Genomic DNA, 21086 nt, shown 5'->3' with positions numbered 1-21086 from the left:
GAGTCAGTATTTTTTCCCTTTAGAGATCTTTGGGTTAGAAGCCTTGAATTACAAAATCTAAGTTCCCAGAAAAAGCTAAAAGCTCTATCTGAGCCACACGTCAAATGTAGAAACAAATGAAATTTAATTATTCAAAACCGAAGTCTTCTAAATAGATAGCGTATTAAAAAGCAGAGACATTACTTTGCCCACAAATGTTGAACAGTCAAGGCTATGGTTTCTCCAGTAGTCATGTACGGATGTGAGAGCTGGACAATAAAAAAGGCTGAGCCCGAAGAATTGATGCCTTTGAACCATGGTGCTGGAGAAGACTCTTTAGAGTCCCTTGGACAGCAAGGCAATCAAACCAGTCAATCCTAAAGGAAATCAACCCTGAATATTCATAGGAAGGACTGATGCTGAAGCTGAAACTCCAATACTTTGGCCACCTGATGCAAAGAGCTGACTCGCTGGAAAAGATCCTGATGCTGGGAAAGACTGAAGGCGGAAGGAGAAGGGGATGACAGAGGATGAGATGGTTGGATGATATCATCAACTCAACAGACATGAGTTTGAGCAAGCTCTTGTGAGACAGTGAAGGACAGGGAAGCCTGGTGTGCTTCAGTCCATGGGATCGCAAAATGTCAGACACAACTGAGCAACAACAAGACATTAAAGTATTCTAATGAAAAATTTAAAAATCATATCCAAAAAGCAAATATTGCTGAAGACTGAAGGTCTTTTAAAGTAAGATGTCGGTATCTTCCAAATCTTTACATATTTTTCAAACAGATATCATCCCCTAAACAAAACTTTTATACTCTGCCCAATTTCATGATTAAAATTTAAAAAGTCACCATTTTTTCTATCCTCAACAATCTTCATATTTCTGAGATTGCACTCATTACCATTTAATTTAAAATGCCAAACAGTGCAACCTACCATCTTATTTAAATGCTGATATGACTTTCGGAGAAGGCAATGGCACCCCACTCCAGTACTCTTGCCTGGAGAATCCCATGGACGGAGGAGCCTGGTGGGCTGCAGTCCACGGGGTCGCTAACAGTTGGACACGACTGAGCGACTCACTTTCACTTTTCACTTTTCATGCATTGGAGAAGGAAATGGCAACCCACTCCAGTGTTCTTGCCTGGAGAATCCCAGGGACAGGGGAGCCTGGTGGGCTTCCATCTCTGCGGTCGCACAGAGTCGGACACGACTGAAGCGACTTAGCAGCAGCAGATATGACTTTATTTTTTACAAGATAATTAACTTTCATCTGCCACAGACTGTACCACTGGCCCCCCCACAAATACTCACTTCCTTAAAAACTGAAGCTCATTTGGTTCCCCTTTTAAAATGTCTTCTGAATGACAATTTTAATTAAACTCATTCAGGGTTATGATTATGCTCAATTATTTTTAAAAAGTTATCAGTAGTCAAGGGCTATCAGTCAACTCTAATCAAGCTAAGAATTAGCACCTTAAATGCTAGAATTCAGGAAAGTAAAGAAAATCAGTATTGTCTCCTTCAAGCGATCATAATGCTTTACAGTAGAGAAGATAAAAATAAGGAAGAATAATCACAAAAATATCTAATTGTTTATATAAGTTACAAACATATCACAATAGATACTATAATACTGATTCACTTCATTTTCCTCTGTCCTTCCCTTCTTACAAGACTGGAGTAAAATAAGACTAAATCTTTTCAATTACCATCACCATCCTCCTCCTCCTCCTCCTCTAAACTTCAGGAACTGACCAGAGTTCCTGGTATGATAGTTAACAATCATAACTGTTTTAAGAGAATCTAAATATAAAACAGGTCTTCCTAGAACCCAAACTGCCAGTTACAGTCTGGGGGAGGCCAGGTGTGCATGGGGGGAAGAAGGCAAGTTTGCCGGTAATTGACTAGTTGACCCCTTCACACATGTTAAAGTTTAAAAAAAAAAAAAATCAAGACTTTGATTATAATTCTTAAGTATACTCTACAAGTAAATATTTCTTTGAAAATAACACATTAGATCCAAATAAAAGGTAGTTTTCTATCTTCTGATGTTTACAAAAGACCACATAAATTTATAAAAATTATAGATCAAAATGTATCCTTTAAATTTATTACATTCAATATGCCCAAGAATAACATAGTAGCATTCTGGAAAAATCCTATAATACTAATATGGACACAGCATGTTCTTCTTGGTTAGACTATAAAAGAAATGTACAGGGATCAGGAAATGTGATTGCTTAGATTTCCTATTTTAAACCCAAAGGCATTTTTCTAATTGTCCATTTACATGTGCTCATATCACCAAAGCAACAATATTATAAATTATTTTCCAACAGCATTCCTTAATTAGACAAATAATTAAAGCTGAGGTGCAATGAGTGTCCAGAATTAGATAACAGCTGCCCAGGGAGAAACCAAGACACCTAATAACCCATTTTATGAGCAAATTCTTTTGGCATAAAACAAATGCAGAGAAATACTTACCTCGACAATATTCCATTAAGATAAGCACTTCCCATACATTATCACTAATTGAATTTACAGCACAGTCCAAATAACCCACGATATTTTTGTGACCAGATAGCTCTTTCTGCAAAAAACAAACAAAATTTAAAAAACTGGAAAACATGTATTTTAAACATCTATTGTTAATAATTTGAAGTTTAAACTAATATATTTAAAGAATTTCAAAAAGTAAAATTTAAGTATGGAATCTGACATGTTTAAAAAAATTTCTGCAGTTTCGATGGAAAGTTTAGTTACACATGACTGTCATTTTCTAATAGACAGAAAGTTAACGAATATTCATTTTTAAAATCAATGGAGAAAAAAGACATCACTTTTGTTCATTCAAAACAATACTCTTCAAAAGTGAATACACAAGAGAGCACTTTGGGACTCAAGAATAAAATACCAGATTTTATATGGTATTTTAAAATATGAATTGTTAGTTCATAAACTAACAACTATACTCCCACTTGTCTATTTTCTCTGCAACAGACTGCAATTTATATCCACCTAGTTAAAAGAATTTATGAATGTATGTACTTTCAACTAAATAACCTAAAAAATAAACAAGTAGCTAAATAGGATTCCTATAAAGAAACTATAGATTAAATATAGTACTAGCATAACGAGTACAAGGAAATAAGAAAATGGGAAATCTGACACTTTGCTCCTAGTATAAAACAATCATCAATATACAATAAGGTTAAAAACAATAATGATCTAAATTCATTGTGTCTTTAAATTTAAAAACTCTTATCAAGAATACTGTTTAAAATAAATTACATCCACTATAATTAAAGAAAAAAATCTACTTTTAACTATGCAATATAATTTGAGATATTAGCTAATGGCAGTTGAACATGTGAATAATTCACAAATAAACATAAATAATGGAGGATTAGTCATCAAAAAACAGTTGGAAGAAAAAAACTGCTCATCTCACCAAACTATCTTCTTTCAAAGCATAAGATCTGATTGTTAACTGAGATTGATGATGACTATGTTTTATAGCTCTCAAACTTAAATTCTATTGAAGGAACTATTACAATATAATAGTAACATATCTGTGCTCAAGCTAGAAAACAGTCTAAGGTTTCCTGTTATCTCAGAGTAAATCTTTTCCCTCTTTGACTAACAGCCTTACCTGAAAAAAAGGCAAGTCTCAAAGTCTAATCAACTCTAGTCTAGCTGAGGGATAGAGACAATAAAAGCAGAATTCAGGTAAGTCATGTTGTATAAAAGCACCTGTCTTAAAACAGAAAGGATCAAACTACGTGTGTGTTGATAGAAATGTTGATCCAAAATAAGAAAATCTCCCTCATAGCAGTTGGGGAGGTCTGACAATAACAAGCGTTTACAAGGAAGTGAAAAAACTAGAACCCTCCTACACTGCTAGTGTGACTATAAAATGGTTCAACTGCTGTAGAAAACAGTTTAATGGCTCCTTAAAAAGTTACACATGGAATTATCGTATGACCCAGCAATTCCACTCTTAGATATATAGCAAATGAACTGAAAATAAATACTAAAAAAAATACATATATATACAGCAACACTCACAGTAGCCAAAAAGTAGAAACAGCCCAAATGACCATCACAATGGTTTTTTAAAAGTCCATCAATAGATGAACAAATTTTGATATATATACACAGCATATATTATGGAATATTATTCAGCCATAACAAGGAATCAAGTGCTAATAAGTGCTACAATGTGGATGAATCTTAAAAATATACTAAATGAAAAGACGCCAGACACAAAAGGTCACATACTACATGATTCCATGAATATAAAATATCCAAAAGACACAAATCCATAGAGACATAACATAGACTGGGTGGTTGCCAGGCCCTGAACAAGAGTGGGATGGGAGCTACTGCTTCATGGGCAGGCGTTTCCTTCTGGAGGGATGAAATGCTTTAGAACAATAGGGGCAGTCTGTACACAACACTGTGAATGCATTCAATACCACTGAATTGTTCACTTTAAAATGTGAAGTATAAAATGTATACTGTGTGAATTTTGACACAATAAAACAAAAACATTAAATATATATATTAGCACTTGATAAAGAATGGATGAGGAGGAGGAAGAGGAGGAGAACAGAGAGAAGGAGGGGGAACAAGAATAAGAAACTACCCAGAGCATTGACAATAAGCAACTCTAGACAAGAAGGAACCTTTTATTCTGTAGTTTTCTTGAACTGGTTAGTCTAGTTAACTGAATTACTGAAATTTTCTTTAATGGCCTAGTAAAGTATTTTTCACTCTTCCTAATATTTAAGAAGAAATTTTTTTCCTTACTGAAGCATACCTTACCATATAACTAGAGTACACACCTACACAAAAAAAATCAATTCTACAGCATGATTTTTAAAATGAAAAGCAAAACTAACTTTTGCCTGTGAATACAAGCACATACTTTTATTAAATACCCATGGGGATGATAAGCACCAAATTCAGGATAAAGGCTTCTTTCTGGATGAGGATAACAGTATAAAGATGACATTGGAGAGGAATACACAGAAGGCTTCAACTGTATCTGTAAGCTTTTAATTCTTAAGTTGAGTAGGGGGTGAAGTGGTATTCACTAGTCCTCTCAATTTTTCTATTATCAGAATATTACATAATTAAAATGTATTTTAAATAGAAAAAAAAAAAGCAGAGAAGCCTTCCTGTTGAACTACTATAAGCAAGGGAGGAGAGGCAGGAGTTGGCTGTATTTAGCCCTAAGTGTGGCTTTAAAGAGTACTCTCCAAAAGTTTTCAAGATGTGCGTGAGCCAATAAGCAGCTTGCCCAAAAGCTGATTAATGTTATGCTGCAAAACTGAAAAAAAAATACAAGTTTTTCAAATGGAATTACTCTCACTTACCATAATTGTAATTTCCCTTTTACAAATGTTGAGGTCTGTCGTGTTATTGACATACATTCGCTTTAATGCATAACGGTGTCCACCATGAGTCCGCACCAGGAAAACCGTGGAGAAGCCACCTACGAAAACAAGTACCAATTAAATATAAAGAATTTGAAACTACCGCTAAAATTATGTAACATCACTGAGGAGCTTAATCTCAGAAGGAAATAAAGTGACTGTACACAACACAAAAGTAAGGACAGTAAGCAACTAATATATTAAATTACAGCCAAAACATTGGCTTCCTATACCAATCACAAACTAGCACATATAGGATAATATGCTTCTCACGTTACATGCCTCTCTTTTAAAGGTTAAAATATTAAAATAGTATCTGAATGGGAATATTTCTTATATGGGATATGGAAAATATTACAACTATATCACTATATCTGGCATATACTACTGATCATCTACCCATCGCCCTCCCCATCTCCATGATGACAAAACACTGATATGATCAGATATAAAACACCAACAGGCTCAGATGGGTGGGTCCCTCATTCACTTCTAGGGGGTGGACTGACATTGTATTAAGGTGCTAACGAGAACTTCATTTCCTCGTCAGCAACTGATTCAGGACTGACTATGCTAATGGGACATATAGGAAAGTCTGCTGAGGGTTGCAGCAAAGATTTTCCATCCGCGGGTGGGGGGTGGGGGCCGGGGGCAGAGGGGGAGAGAGTTTTACGAAGAAGGCCTTTCTCTTCCTTCCAGCTTTTGGATTTTGTTGTGTAAGAACGTAATGTTTAGACCTAGGGTAACCATACGTGGCTATGATGGAAAAAAGAGTAAGAGAAAAAAATGACCCAGAATACTAACATAGTTAGGCTACTGAATTAGACAAGCCTTTGGGATCTCTCATGCTAGATAACAAATGTCCTCATTATTTATGCCACAGTCTGTTCACTGCACCTGAGAAAGCATCAATATCTGAAATATACAGGTATTCTAAAGAACAATTACTTCTGTTACATTTAAACAAAGATTTCCACCTGAAGTTTTTAAAACTCATTTTGGCATAGGATATTTTATGTCACTTTCATCAGTTTGATAGTCCTTCTAGAACGCTTCCCTTGTGGCTCAGCTGGTAAAGGACCCGCCTGCAATGCAGGAGACCTGGGTTCGATCTCTGGGTTGAGAAGATCCCCTGGAGAAGGGAACAACTACCCACTACAGTATTCTGGCCTGGAGAATTGCCATGGACAGAGGACAAGTAATTAATGTGTTTAGAACATAACTGTTGAGTCACTTTTGAATTAACTAAGTGCTCTGGGTGGGGCGGGGGGAGGTGGTATTTTTTAGTCCCTTGTTAAATCTAACATCTAACATTATTTAACTTATATGCAAAGTACATCATGAGAAACGCTGGACTGGATGAAGCACAAGCTGGAATCAAGATTGCCAGGAGAAATATCAATAACCTCAGATATGCAGATGACACCACCCTTATGGCAGAAAATGAAAAGGAACTAAAAAGCCTCTTGATGAAAGTGAAAGAAGAGAGTGAAAAAGTTGGCTCAAAGCTCAACATTCAGAAAACGAAGATCATGGCATCTGGTCCCATCACTTCATGGCAGACAGATGGGGAAACAGTGGCAACAGTGGCTGACTTTATTTTTCTGGGCTCCAAAATCATTGCAGATGGTGACTGCAGCCATGAAATTAAAAGACGCTTACTCCTTGGAAGGAAAGTTATGACCAACCTAGACAGCATATTCAAAAGCAGAGACATCACTTTGTCAACAAAGGTATGTCTAGTCAAGGCTATGGTTTTTCCAGTAGTCATGTACAGATGTGAGAGTTGGGACTATAAAGAGAGTTGCGCACAGAAGAATTGATGCTTTTGAACTGTGGTGTTGGAGAAGACTCTTGAGAGTTCCTTGGAATGCAAGGAGATCCAACCAGTCCATCCTAAGGGAAACCGGTCCTGGGTGTTCATTGGAAGGATTGATGTTAAGCTGAAACTCCAATACTTTGGCCACCTGATGCAAAGAGCTGACTCATCTGAAAAGACCCTGATGCTGGGAAAGACTGAAGGCAGGAGAAGAAGCAGATGACAGAGGATGAGATGGTTGGATCGCATCACCGACTCAATGGACATGAGTTTGGGTAAACTCCGGCAGGTGGTGATGGACAAGGAGGCCTGGCATGCTGCGGTTCATAGGGTGACAAAGAGCCATACACAACTGAGTGACTGAACTGAACTGAAATCTAACATATGCTAATTTACTTGACATAACCTGATTACAACTATAAAAATTTTCCAATCACTACCAAGAAGTCAATTCATCAGACATAATTTGCTAATTATGTCTCTCAGCTCCTAATCAGTATTTTTTTTCCAAAGAACTGAAAATCCAATTTTGAAAAAGTGACATAAAATTAGATACCATTATCTGTTTTCTGTAACTGAGATCCTCAACTCATTTTCTTGCCCAACACATTGATGGACCCTACTCATTCCCCAAGTGACAGAGATTGTCAATGGAATTGGGAGAAGGCATCAAAGCTGAGAAATACGATATTATGAAACTGACTCAGTGAGGATCATCACTGTATGCCAAAATCCACGAAAGGTTTATGAAAAATAGGATATTCACATGGTGTCAAAGCATCAAAAGGAAAAGCATTTCTTTTCACAAAAGAAATCTGGGGGTGGCTAATACTGGCATTAATATGGACATTACATGCTTCCTGATGTGATAGAAAATGAATTAAACAGCATCATCTGTGAAATATCTTTAACCTAATAAATCTTAAAGGCCTAAATTCCACTTTACAGATAACAGGGGCTAAAATAATAAGGAAAATAACACAAAGTGACACTAAGACAAAGTCTGGGACCCTGACTCTGGTTAGTTGTCTTGTACAGTATTCCATATGTGGAGGACAAAAATGGAGCAGAATCACATTACCATCAAATGTAACACATAGTTCTTGATTAATTACTAGTTTTAGAAGAAACCATAAAACATGATTTTTGTTGGTTAACTATTTGAAAGTTGTTGTTGCTGTTATTGTTTAGTCATTAAGTTGTGTCTAATTCATTTGCTACCCCATGGACTGTAGCCTGTCAGACTCCTCTGTCCATGAGATCTTCTAGGTAAGAATACTGGAGTGAGTTGCCATTTCCTTCTCCAGGGAATCTTCCTGACCCAAGGACTGAATTCATGTCTCCTGCACTGGCAGGCAGGTTCTTTACCACTGAGCGACCAGGGAAGCCCATCTGAAAGTAAGATCATTTTCTTCATTAGTAGGTAATGGGCATACCCAAGACTTTCTGTGAAGGCGGCCTCTTTACTTGTTCTGGAGCTTCACCCTAAGGGTCAATCTTCAGGTCTGATCCACATTTGGTGGCCTACAAAGGAACACAGGCTTTGGTTGCCATCTTGGCATTCTCCCTCTGCCCTGCTCCAGCTCAGTGGTATCACCCAGAGAAGAGCTTATACCCTCATCTGGAGTCCCAGTTTCTGACCCTGCTACTCAGGGGAGACCTCCAGATCACCTGGTTCTGGTGGCGAGCAGACTTTTGGTCTCATAAGCCTGTACATATCTGCATACTTTTAAAAGCTGGTGTCTGAGGATTTGACTTCCAGGAAGCCTGCAGCCAGGTGCTGAGATTCTGCCCTTTGGGACAATGACAAGTCAGAGCACATCCAAAACTACTGGTAGGTATTAAAAATGTAACAGGCTACCTGGACAAGGACAGATGTTTACAAGATAACCAAAAGCTGAGGCAGGATTGAATCTCAAAGTTCATTCTTACACAGGGCCACTCCTTCCAAACTGACCAGCTGTTCACCTATGGTATAGAAACCAACACAGAGAGACAAGCAAAATGAAGAAACAGAGGAATATGTTCCAAATAAAAGAACAAGATAAAACCTCAGGAAAACAAAAACCCTTAATGAAAGAGAGATAAGTAACTTATCTGCTAAAGAGCAATAATCATAAAGATGCTTACGAAACTGAATAGATGAACTGTGAGAACTTCATCAGAGGTTTAAAAAATATAAGCAAATACCAAACAGAAGTCACAGACCTGTAGAATACAATAACTGAACTGAAAAATACACTAGAGGGGTTCAACAGCAGACTGGATGAAGTAGAACAAAGAGTTCAGTCAACTCTAAGACAAGGCAGTGGAACTCAGCCGATCACAGCAGCAAAAAGAAAAAAGAATGGAAAACAGTGGAGATAGTTTAAGGGGTCTATGGGACAACATCAAACGAACTAAAATTCACAAAATAGGGCTCCCAGAAGGAAAAGAGAGATAGAAAGGAGCAGAAATCTTATCTGAAGAGATAATAGCTAAATTTTCCTTAACCTAAGGGAAAAAACAGATATGCAGATCCAGGAAGCCCAGAGTTCCATAACTTATATGCAGAGTACATCATGAGAAACACTGGACTGGAAGAAACACAAGCTGGAATCAAGATTGCCAGGAGAAATATCAATCACCTCAGATATGCAGATGACACCACCCTTATGGCAGAAAGTGAAGAGGAACTAAAAAGCCTCTTGATGACAGTGAAAGAGGAGAGTGGAAAAGTTGGCTTAAAGCTCAACATTCAGAAAACGAAGATCATGGCATCTGGTCCCATCACTTCATGGGAAATAAATGGGGAAACAGTAGAAACAGTGTCAGACTTTATTTTTTTGGACTCCAAAATCACTGCAGATGGTGACTGCAACCATGAAATTAAAAGACGTTTACTCCTTGGAAGAAAAGTTATGACCAACCTAGATAGTATATTCAAAAGCAGAGATATTACTTTGCTGACTAAGGTCCGTCTAGTCAAGGCTATGGTTTTTCCAGTGGTCATGTATGGATGTGAGAGTTGGACTGTGAAGAAGGCTGAGTGCCGAAGAATTGATGCTTTTGAACTGTGGTGTTGGAGAAGACTCTTGAGGGTCCCTTGGACTGCAAGGAGATCCAACCAGTCCATTCTGAAGGAGATCAACCCTGGGATTTCTTTGGAAGGAATGATGCTAAAGCTGAAGCTCCAGTACTTTGGACACCTCATGAGAAGAGTTGACTCACTGGAAAAGACTGTGATGCTGGGAGAGATTGGGGGCAGGAAGAGAAGGGGACAACCCAGGATGAGATGGCTGGATGGCATCACGGACTCGATGGACGTGGGTCTGGGTAAACTCTGGGAGATGGTGATGGACAGGGAGGCCTGGCGTGCTGCGATTCATGGGGTCGCAAAGAGTCGGACACAACTGAGCGACTGAACTGAACTGAACTGAAAGATACCCACATCAAGACACATTATAATTAAAATATCAGAAGTTAAAGACAAGGAAAGAACATTAAAAGCATGAAGAGAAAAACAAGTTGTTGTTGTACAAGAGAACCTCCAATAAGACTATAAGCAGATTTTTCAGGAGAAACTTTGCAAAGGAAGTGGCATGATATATGCAAAGTGCTGAAGGCTGAGCGCTGAAGAATTGATGCTTTTGAACTGTGGTGTTGGAGAAGACTCTTGAGAGTCCCTTGGACTGCAAGGAGATCCAACCAATCCATTCTGAAGGAGATCAGCCCTGGGATTTCTTTGGAAGGAATGATGCTGAAGCTGAAACTCCAGTACTTTGGCCACCTCATGCGAAGAGTTGACTCATTGGAAAAGACTCTGATGCTGGGAGGGATTGGGGGCAGGAGGAGAAAGGGACGACCGAGGATGAGATGGCTGGATGGCATCACGGACTCGATGGACATGAGTCTGAGCAAACTCCGGGAGATGGTGATGGACAGGGAGGCCTGGCGTGCTGAGATTCATGGGGTCGCAAAGAGTCGGACACGACTGAGCGACTGAACTGAACTGAACTGAACTGAAAGAAAAAACTTCTAACCAATAATACTCTACCTGGCAAAGTTATCACTTGGAAGTGAGAGAGATAAAGAGTTTTCCAGACAAGCAAAACCTAAACGTGCTTATTACCACTAAATGGATCTTAGAAGAAATTTGCTAAATGGACTTCTTTCAGCTGAAAAGAAAGGGTACTAAGTAGTAACAAGAACACATAAATGAACAAGTCTCACTGGAAATATAAATACTAGTGAAGGTAAAAGTTTAACCATTTATAAACTAGTATGATGGTTAAAAGAAAAAAGTAAGAAAAATAACTATGATTACAATTAAGTGATACACAAGATAAAAAGATGTAAAATGTGGCATCAATAATATAACATGTGGAGGGGAAGGAGCAATAATGTTGAGCTTCACAATGGGATTAAACTTCAGTGTTTTCAATTTTAAATAGACTACTGCAGATATAAGTTGTCATATGTTAAGACTTGGTAACCACAAAGCAAAGAGCCTATATAGGCATACCTTGGAGATATTGCACATTCAGTTCCAGACCACTCTAACAATGCATACTTCAATAAAACTAGTCATACAAATTTTCTGGATTCCCATTATATAAAAAGCTATGTTTACTATAGTTTATTAATAGTACAGCAGCATCATGTCTTTTAAAAATGTGCACACTAATTAAAAAACACTTCATTGCAAAAATATACTAACTACCATCTCAGCCTTCAGGGAGTCTTACTAATAACAGCAAATGTCACTGATCACAAATCACCAAGGAAAATATAATGATGAAAAAGTTTAAAATATTGAAAGAATTACCAAAATGTGACACAGAGACACAAAGTGAGCAAAAGATGTTAGAAAAAATGGTCCTGATGGACTTGCTCAATGCGAAGTTGCTACCAACCTTCCATTTGTTTAAAAAAAAAAAAAAAAAGGCAGTATCTGGGAAGTGCAATAAAATAAAGCACAATAAAACAAGGTATGCCTGTAGTAAATACAGACAGAAAATATAAAGAGAAATATAAGCACACCATTAAAGAAAATCATCAAACCATAAAACCATCAAAGAAAAAAAAAAAAACAAGAGAAGACAGGCACAAAGAACAAAAAACATGAAAAAAAAAATTAGTGAAATGGCAGTAAGCACCTACTTAACTGAAATGTAAATGAACTAAATTCCCTAATCAAAGACACAGAGTGGCTGAATAAATTTTTTAAAAGACCAACTTATATGCTCTCTACTAAAGGCTCACATTAGATGTAAGGACACCCAGAATCAAAGTGAAGGAATTAAAAAAATATTCCATGCAAATGGAAACCAAAAGAAAGCTGGAGTAGCTACACTTACATTAGACAAAACAAACTTGAAAACAAAGACTGTAATATGAGACAATGAAGGGTGCTACATGATAAAGGGGTCAATCCAACAAGAAGATATAACATTTGTAAATATTTCTGCACCCAAAATAGGAGAGCCTAAATATATGAAGCAAATATTAACAGACTTAAAAGGAGAAAGAGACAGTAACAAAATAATATTAGATGATTCATAGCTCAGTTGATAAAGAATCTGCCTGCAAGGCAGGAGACCCCAGCTCAATTCCTGGGTTGGGAAGATCCCCTGGAAAAGGGAAAGGCTACCCACTCCAGTATTCTGGCCTGGAGAATTCCATGGACTGTATAGTCCATGGGGTCACAAAGAATCAGACACAACTGAGGGACTTTCACTTCACTTCAAAAGTCAAAGAAAAGTTGAAAGCTCTTCCACTACGATCTGGAATAAGACAAGGATATCCACTCTCACCACTCCTATTCAACATAAAACTGTCACTATTCACAGATGATATGATATTTTATATTAAAAAAAAACCCTAATAAAGACTTCATTTAAAAAATTGTTAGAATAAATGAATTCAGTAAAGTTGCAGGATATAAAATCAATACACAAAAATATGCTGCATTTCTATGCACTAATAATGAATTACCAGAAGAGAAATTAAGGAAACAACCCCATTCGCAACTGCATAAAAAAGAATAAAATACCTAGAAAAAATTTTAGCCAAGAAAGTGTAATATCTGTATCTTGAAAACTACAAGACATTAATGAAAGTAACTGAAGAAGGCACAAACAGATGGAAGATACTTCATACTCATGGAATGGAAAAACTAATACGGTTTAAAGTTCCATACTATTCAAAGCAATCTACAGATTCAATGCAATCTCTATCAATTTCAGTGGCGTTTTTCACAAAAATAGGACCAAAAATTCTAAAATTTGTATGGAACCTATAAGTTTCCCATGGAGCCAAAGCAATCTCAAGAAAGAAGAGCAAACCACCACACCACGTGTGTTCCCATAGCCGCTGTAGCATTATTCACAATAGCCAAGATACGGAAGCAGCTTGGCCAGTGATGGGTGAATAGATTTAAAACCTGTGCCACACACACACACACACACACAGAGAGGAACAGTACTCATCCATGAAAAAGAAGGAAATCTTGCCATCTGTAACAACATGAAGGAGCCTCAAGGGCATTATGCTGAGCGAAGTCAGTCAGATGGAGAAAGTCAAACACCATATGATCTCTCTCACATGTAGAATCTAAAAATATTTTTTAAATAAATATAAAAAAACCTAAGCTCACAGACAGAATAAACTGGTAGTTTCCAGAGGTGAAGGGTGGGGGGATTGGAAGAACTGGGTGAACCTTTTTTTTTTTTTTTTTTTTTTAGTTTAAAAAAACTGAAATTTTTTTAATGAGGGGCGTAGGGTTATCCTAGATTTTAAATGAGATTATAATCAAATACCTAATCCTCGATTAAACTCTATTTTGAAAGAAACCATAAAACGTGCTTTTGGCTAGCAGTGAATTACCTAAAAGTGAGTTGTGAATTCATGTTATTTTATTCTTAGTATTAATATTTCATGAGTATTTAAACACACATACATTCTTAAAATGCAGACATTATCCTATATAATACCTTTGTTCCACCTAAGAAAATGAACAATAATTCTCCTAATGCACAGTCCTGACTCAAAATTATCCATGTTTTTAAAAAAATGTATGAAGAATGGAATGGTAAAATGTTATCAGTAGTTGAATCTAGATGATTTTCATATGGTTATTAACAGTACTACTCCTTCAAATTTTCTGTACATTTTGAAATCTTTCATAATAAACTTGGAAGAAAAAGAACAAGAGACTCAGGATGTTTTTCTCCAAGTAATTCCTCTCTCCCTTGCCATCCAACAACCCCACCACCACCACTGAGAATTATTATTTTACAAGAATAACAATGCTGCTGCTGATTAGCCAGACTCATAACTTCCCCAAAGGCACCATAAGTCTCTCGCCACAGAAAATGTTTATGGTATCTTAGATACCTACGGTTCCAATATCCTGATACACACAAGCACTTCATGTTTATGAAAGACTGGGCTTTAGTAGTGTTTACTTCTATCAAGTTTGTTTCCCTGGGGAATGAAGAGAGATGAGAGGAATGGATATAATTACACATGGTCTTTTTCTGTATTGTGTATATCATCAGACAGCATGCTAGTCAACAAGATAGAAAAAATACTAAGCCGTCAGCAACTTCTGGTTTCAACCACTGCCAAAGAAAACAATGTCATTTGAAAACTATCTTCAAGTTAAGTGGAACAGGCACTTATTTGGCTGCAGGATTTGAGCCAATGACCACTGGCCTGTGATACATCAGACTTTCGTTACTCTAGGTTAAAGCAAGGACTCCAGAAGTTTTATTTTTAAAAGTGAAAATATCTCTAAAAAGAATTACTAACTTAAATTCATGCTAAAGTTATCATATCCGTTTGTGCTATCTGGTACAAGGTAATGAAAGAATAAGTCAGGTACATTTGACTGGCTGGAGAAAAGAGGGGGGAGGTGGAAAGAGAAAAGGCAAGAGGACTGCATTCACACAGCCCTAACTCCACACAAAGGCCTTCCCTGGTGGCTCGGACGGCAAAGGGTCTGTCTACAGTGCATTGCTGTGCACTATCTTATTTAGTTCTCGTAACGTTATGAAGCAATTTAACTTAGGCCCGTTCTGCAGATGAGGAATAAGCTAAAAGCTGAGAAAGAAGGTAAGCACCTAGTCCAATTACACAACACTGATAAGATGAAGCCAGAGGGGTTTTTCTCATAAATCTCATGTTGTGATGTTTTTATATCCACACCTGTCTTTGTTACTCCAGAAGAAAAGTCTATGTAGGATCTGGGAATAAAATTACAATTTAGGAGAAACGAGAAAAATGGGGTTACTGAGAGGAAACAATGTCCTCCCCTCCTAATACCCAGAGTTTTCCTCTTGATAAGAGGAAATAATAATCTCTAGTTCCTCTGCCTTTCACAGTAATTATACCTATTATACTTAGTGCCTCTCCCTTCAACTGGGTCATAAGCTCTGTAAGGAAGAAACTGCATACACCTCACTTATCCCAGTATCATCAATGCCTTCCACCTTGCCTGGCACTCAAATATTTACTGATTGAATGACTTAACATTAATAAACTGAATCTGCTACAAACAGTTTAACTGACAAATTACAATTACTACACTGATCTTCTGTGAATAAAAAGTAATTAACCACTGATTCATCATTTTGACTGGATATTGGACTTTTAATATACACTACAAATTTAGAAGACAGAATTTCACTTCTTTACCATGTAAATCATTCATTCATTGGACAATATATATTAATTGCTCACAAGGTACCAAGCACTGTTTTATGTGCTAGAAACAAAACTATAAGTAATTCAGAGAAACCCCTGTACCTTTTGTGAGCTTATGTCCTAGGGAGGTTGAAACAAGATATACAAGTAAAATATATGCCATATAAAAGATGACACATTCTGAGGAGAGAAAAAATTAAATTTGAGATGGATGGTAGACTGTAAATCTGTGTTGGGCGGAGGGAGGGATGAGGTTGAAATGCTTAATCTAGATGCTAGATGCCTAGAGAAGCCTGGCGTGACTTTGAATATTCAAAGATGGGAAGTGAGGGAATGAGCCACAGAGATAACAGGGCAAGTTCATTCCAGGGAGATAAAAGAAGGTATGCAAAAGCCCTAAGGAAGAAGCCTACTGATCCGTTTGAAAAATAGCAAAGGGACCAGAAAGCCTAGAGCAGAATGGACAAAGGGCAGAGTAACAGAAAAAAGAGGTCAAAGGGTTAAAAGAGAGCCAGATCACACAGGCTCTTGGCACCTGGTCCCATCACTTCATGTCAAATAGATAGGGAAAAGTGGAGAAAGTGACAGACGTTCTTTTCTTGGACTCCAAAATCACTGTGGATGGTGACTGCAGTTATGAAATTCAAAGACGCTTGCTCCTTGGAAGAAAAGCTATGACAAACCTAGATAGCATATTAAGAAGCAGAGACATCACTTTGCTGACAAAGGTCCATATAGTGAAAGCCATAGTTTTCAAGCAGTCATGTACAAATCTGAGAGCTAGACCATCCAGAAGGCTGAGCACCGAAAAAAAATTGATGTTTTCAAACCATGGTGTTGGAGAAGACTCTTGAGAGTCCCTAGCACAGCAAGGAGATCAAACTAATCAATCCTAAAGGAAATCAACCCAGAATATTCATTGGAAGGACTGATGCTGAAGCTGAAGCTCCAACACTTTGGCCACCTGATACAAAGAGCTATAACTCACTGGAAAAGACCCTGATGCTGGGAAAGACTGAAGGCAAGAGGAGAAGTGGGAGACAGAGGATGAGATGGTTGGATGGCATTACTGAATCAGTGGACATGATTCAGAGCAAACTCCGGGAGCCAGTGAAAGAGAAGGAAGCCTGGTGTGCTGCAGTTCATGGAGTCGCAGAGTTGAAAACAACTCAGAAACCAAAAACAACAACAAAGGGACCAGAAATTCTGCAGCAGAATGAGCAAAGGCAAATGTAACCAAAAAAAGGTCAAAGGGTTAAGAGGGAGCCAGATCACACAGGCTCTTGGGTATGGATGAGGGTAAAGACGTTGCCTTTTGCTCTAAGTAAAATGGGAAGCCACGGAGCAGGAGCGACTTACCTGGATCATATTTCGACATGGCCGCTCCAGCTATCTGAGGAAACAGAATGAGACACACAACACTGGAGGTAGGGAAGCCGGCTGGTAACTACTACACTAATTCTGCTGAAAGATAACAGTGGTGTTGAGCAGGGCAGTGGGACTAGTGAGAAATGGGGAAAAAAAAGAAATCTAGATACAATTTTAAGATAGAGCTGACAGGATTTCTTGACAACCCTGGATGTGAGAAAAACAGGAGCTAAAAATGACTTCAAGGTTTTTGGACTGAGAAGGTGGAAGGATGAAGTCACCGCTGAGATGGAGAAGACTGTGCTGGAAAACAATTGAACACGCATCTCTCACATCTCTGCCTATTTGCAGGCAGAGGCACTGACTGTCTTTGCTCTGGACGATCTTTTCAAGACTGTCTATGTAATGAACAGCTTCAGAAAGACAAGAGCCCCTGTACCTCCTTTGGAGCAAAGGGAAGGTTTGTTTACTGCCCAGGATAATAATGATAATACCTGGCCCCCAACTCTCCTGGAGCAAATATAATAACCATTATAAAAACATCTGGTTCCCTAAACTTGGTGTTCCTCTCCTGTAAAACTGAGTTGGCCAAAAAGTTAATTTGGGTTTTGAACCTTTGCCAACTCAGTATAACCCCACTATACGCACAGGCATACCTGGCTCTTTCACGTTGCCCTCTGGGAACCGAGGCTCTAGGAAGTGGAGCAAACCCTGGTATTCTGGATACAGATACTGCAGTAACAAAATCCTTTCTCTCATGTCTTCTGTCAGAATCTATGAAACTACAGCAGGCTAATTCAACTGGTTGTTTAGTCAGTAAGTCATGTCCAACTTTTTGCAGTCCCGCAGACTGTAGCCTACCAGGCTCTGTCCATGAGATTTCCCAGGCAAGAATACTGGAGTGGGTTGCCATTTCCTTCTCCAAGGGATCTTCCCACCCCAGGGACTGAACCTGCATCTCCTGCATTGGAAGGTGAGTTCTTTACCACTGAGCCACCAGGGAAGTTCCAACTTACAAGTAAGGTAAATCTCAAAATCTTAACAGTTCTTAACAGACAACAGGGAAGGTTTGGGGTAGAGTAAGTTCTCAGTCTGGGACATGTTAAGTTAGAGATGCCTGTTGGACATTCAGTTGGGATGTGGAATTGGCAATTCGATTTCCAAGTATAAACTCCAGAGAAAGTAGCAAAGGGAAAGAGATATATTTAAGAGCTATCCTTATTTATACCTTAGTTTTTAATCAATCTATCATTAGCTATAGACAAGAGGATAGTTGTATTCCTGCATCCCAAAAAAATTTCCCATACACAAAAAGTAAAGCCTCATTAAACTTGTCATCAAGGATGCTCTAAAATCGATAATCTTTTATATGCTCTTGGTGGATGTGGAAATTAGTAAAATATTTTCATCATAACCATACTTTAAGATTACATACCATGTATTAAGAACCTTAAAATATTCATATTCTTCTTCTCATGATTTTATTCATAGAATTCTACCATAAAAAAATTATTAGTGAAAAAGCAGAAACCTGTATTTCAAGCAACATGCAAATAAATATGCAAATAATGTCATATAGGACAACAGTTTGTGGAAGCATTAAAGATGCTTGTAATAACACTATTATAATTTTAAACATATAATAGACTACACTAGGCCCTCCATATCCACAGTTTCCACATTTGCAGATTCAACCAACCAAGACTGAAACATCCCGCCCCCCAAAAAAAAAAATTCCATAAAGTTCCAAAAGGCAAAAGTTGAATTTGCCACATGCTGACAACTATTCCCACAGCATTTACAATGTATTAGGTATTATAAGTAATCTAGAGATGATTTAAAGACTACAAGATATACGTAGGTTACATGCAAATGCAATACCATTTTATCTAAGGGACTTGAGGATCCTCAGATTTTGGTGACCCCAAGTGGTCCTGGAACCAATCTCCTGTGGGTACCAAAGGATTACTATATATACAAAGCAAGCTCAATTGACTTCAGGCACAGCTGCTTTCAGGACAGTCTCTTGTCTTTCAAAGAATAAAATTCCTTTTTTTAGTTCACTAAGTTGAGATGTATTCAACTGCAAACTTTTGTTTGTAGTTTAAGAGAGTCCTACATAGGCATCAAGCACATGAGCAGTAGGATCAAGCTTCAGAAGCTAGCCCTCATCTATAAGGTTATTTCTATAGAATGCAAAGATCATGCATTTCTCATTAACTAAGAATGATATAAAATGTTTCCAAAGCAGAAGCTTACAAACAAAAATCAATGATTTAGCACTGTGATACTCCTGCATTTGGGGTGTTAGGTAACAGTAAGATAAAGTGGGTTAATACCATATAATGTGAATGAAAGTTGCTCAGTTGTTTCCAACTGTTTGCAACCCCAGGGACTATACAGTCCATGGGATTCTCCAGGCCAGAATACTGGAGTGGGTAGCCTTTCCCTTCTCCAGGGAATATCTTCAACCCAGAAATCAAAGCCAGGTCTCCCGCGTTGCAGGTGGATTCTTTACCAGCTGAGCCACAACAGAAGCCTACCATATAGATAGTTTCCTGCAATACTTAATACCACTTTAGGATCCAGCTTATACTAAACAAAAGAAATTATATTTTGCTGGTATAGACATTATATACCCAGACTCAAAATATGAATAGTCACCAAAGTTACTAACACTGATTTCTTCCACAACATTGCTAAAAATGTAACACAGTTCTCAAATACAGTTTGAAAAAGACTTCGCAGACTCATCATAAAATTTTTTTGATAACTACAATATGGGAAATTTCCCACTTTTTGAGACGGAACAGAATTTCAAAAATAGTTACAACCTGCCCCTAACCAAGTCAACTAAACTAGATAAAAGTTTTTGATAGGTTTCAATGTTTTGAGATGGAAAGAAAAAACAGTGGAAGCCAGTACATGAAAGGTCAAAAAATTAATCTGTGTATTTTATAAAATGGTCCTAAAATTTTTAATGACTTCTGAAACATGTTAAAATTACTTATCAATGGACAAAAAAGAGATTACTTCATGAAAATACTCATTTATTTGTAATTTTCATCAAAAAGATCAAACTTATACATACATATACACTAATTTCTAAACTATTTTTATGAAGTTCAGAAAGAAAGAAGCTATTATGTTTAAAATTAACTAGCCTTCTATTTGTCATCTCAATCTTATTTCACATGTATATATGAAATTCTAATAAGATAGACTTGTTTTCACGTACAAATATCTAGCAATACATAACATTATATTACATAATCCTATATAATATTAATAGTTAAGTAGCATAATGGTTATATACTGCACAAATAGCAGAAGTGGGTTTTAGAAACATACTTAGTTAAGTATTTACTCTCTTACCCTTCTAGGCCTCTATCATTTATTAAATTATGTTAATAGTTACAGATAATCTCCAGGGATACTTTAACTCTCAGGAATATGAGATAAAAAGTAGTCTAAATACCCCACAAGTTTGTAAGAAATACGGATAAACAAACTATTGTAACAAGTGGGATAAAAACACTATGTTCAAAGCATATGGAAACCAATAAAGTTGTAGTATATGGAGAAAAATCAGAATAGCTGCAACTGAAGAAGTAATAGGGCTTCCCTGGCGGCTAAACAGTAAAGAATCCGCCTGCAATGCAGGAGACGTAAGAGAACAAGGTTCGATCTTTGGGTCGGGAGAAGGGCCCCTGGAGAAGGGCATGGCAACCCACTCCAGTATTCTGGCCTGGAGAATTTCATGGACAGAGAAGCCAAGT

At 37.5% G+C, this 21086-nt stretch overlaps 1 protein-coding gene across 2 annotated transcripts in view; it reads right to left on the bottom strand.

The window, feature by feature from the left end:
- BMP2K (BMP2 inducible kinase) overlaps positions 1-21086 on the bottom strand; it is a 114710-nt gene that overhangs the window by 60303 nt on the left and 33321 nt on the right. For both annotated transcript variants that reach the window (XM_040237171.1, XM_040237172.1), the window contains exons 2-3: positions 5373-5491; positions 2476-2581 (exon numbers count right to left, since the gene is read on the bottom strand). In XM_040237171.1, the coding sequence (XP_040093105.1) occupies positions 2476-2581; positions 5373-5491 (225 nt within the window). The remainder of the gene's footprint in view (positions 1-2475; positions 2582-5372; positions 5492-21086) is intronic.

The sequence above is a fragment of the Oryx dammah genome, unplaced genomic scaffold (genome assembly GCF_014754425.2).
Source record: "Oryx dammah isolate SB20612 unplaced genomic scaffold, SCBI_Odam_1.1 HiC_scaffold_3, whole genome shotgun sequence".
NCBI lineage: Eukaryota > Metazoa > Chordata > Mammalia > Artiodactyla > Bovidae > Oryx > Oryx dammah.
The sequence above is the reverse complement of the archived record's forward strand: the minus strand, read 5'-3'. Positions and strand labels throughout refer to the sequence as shown.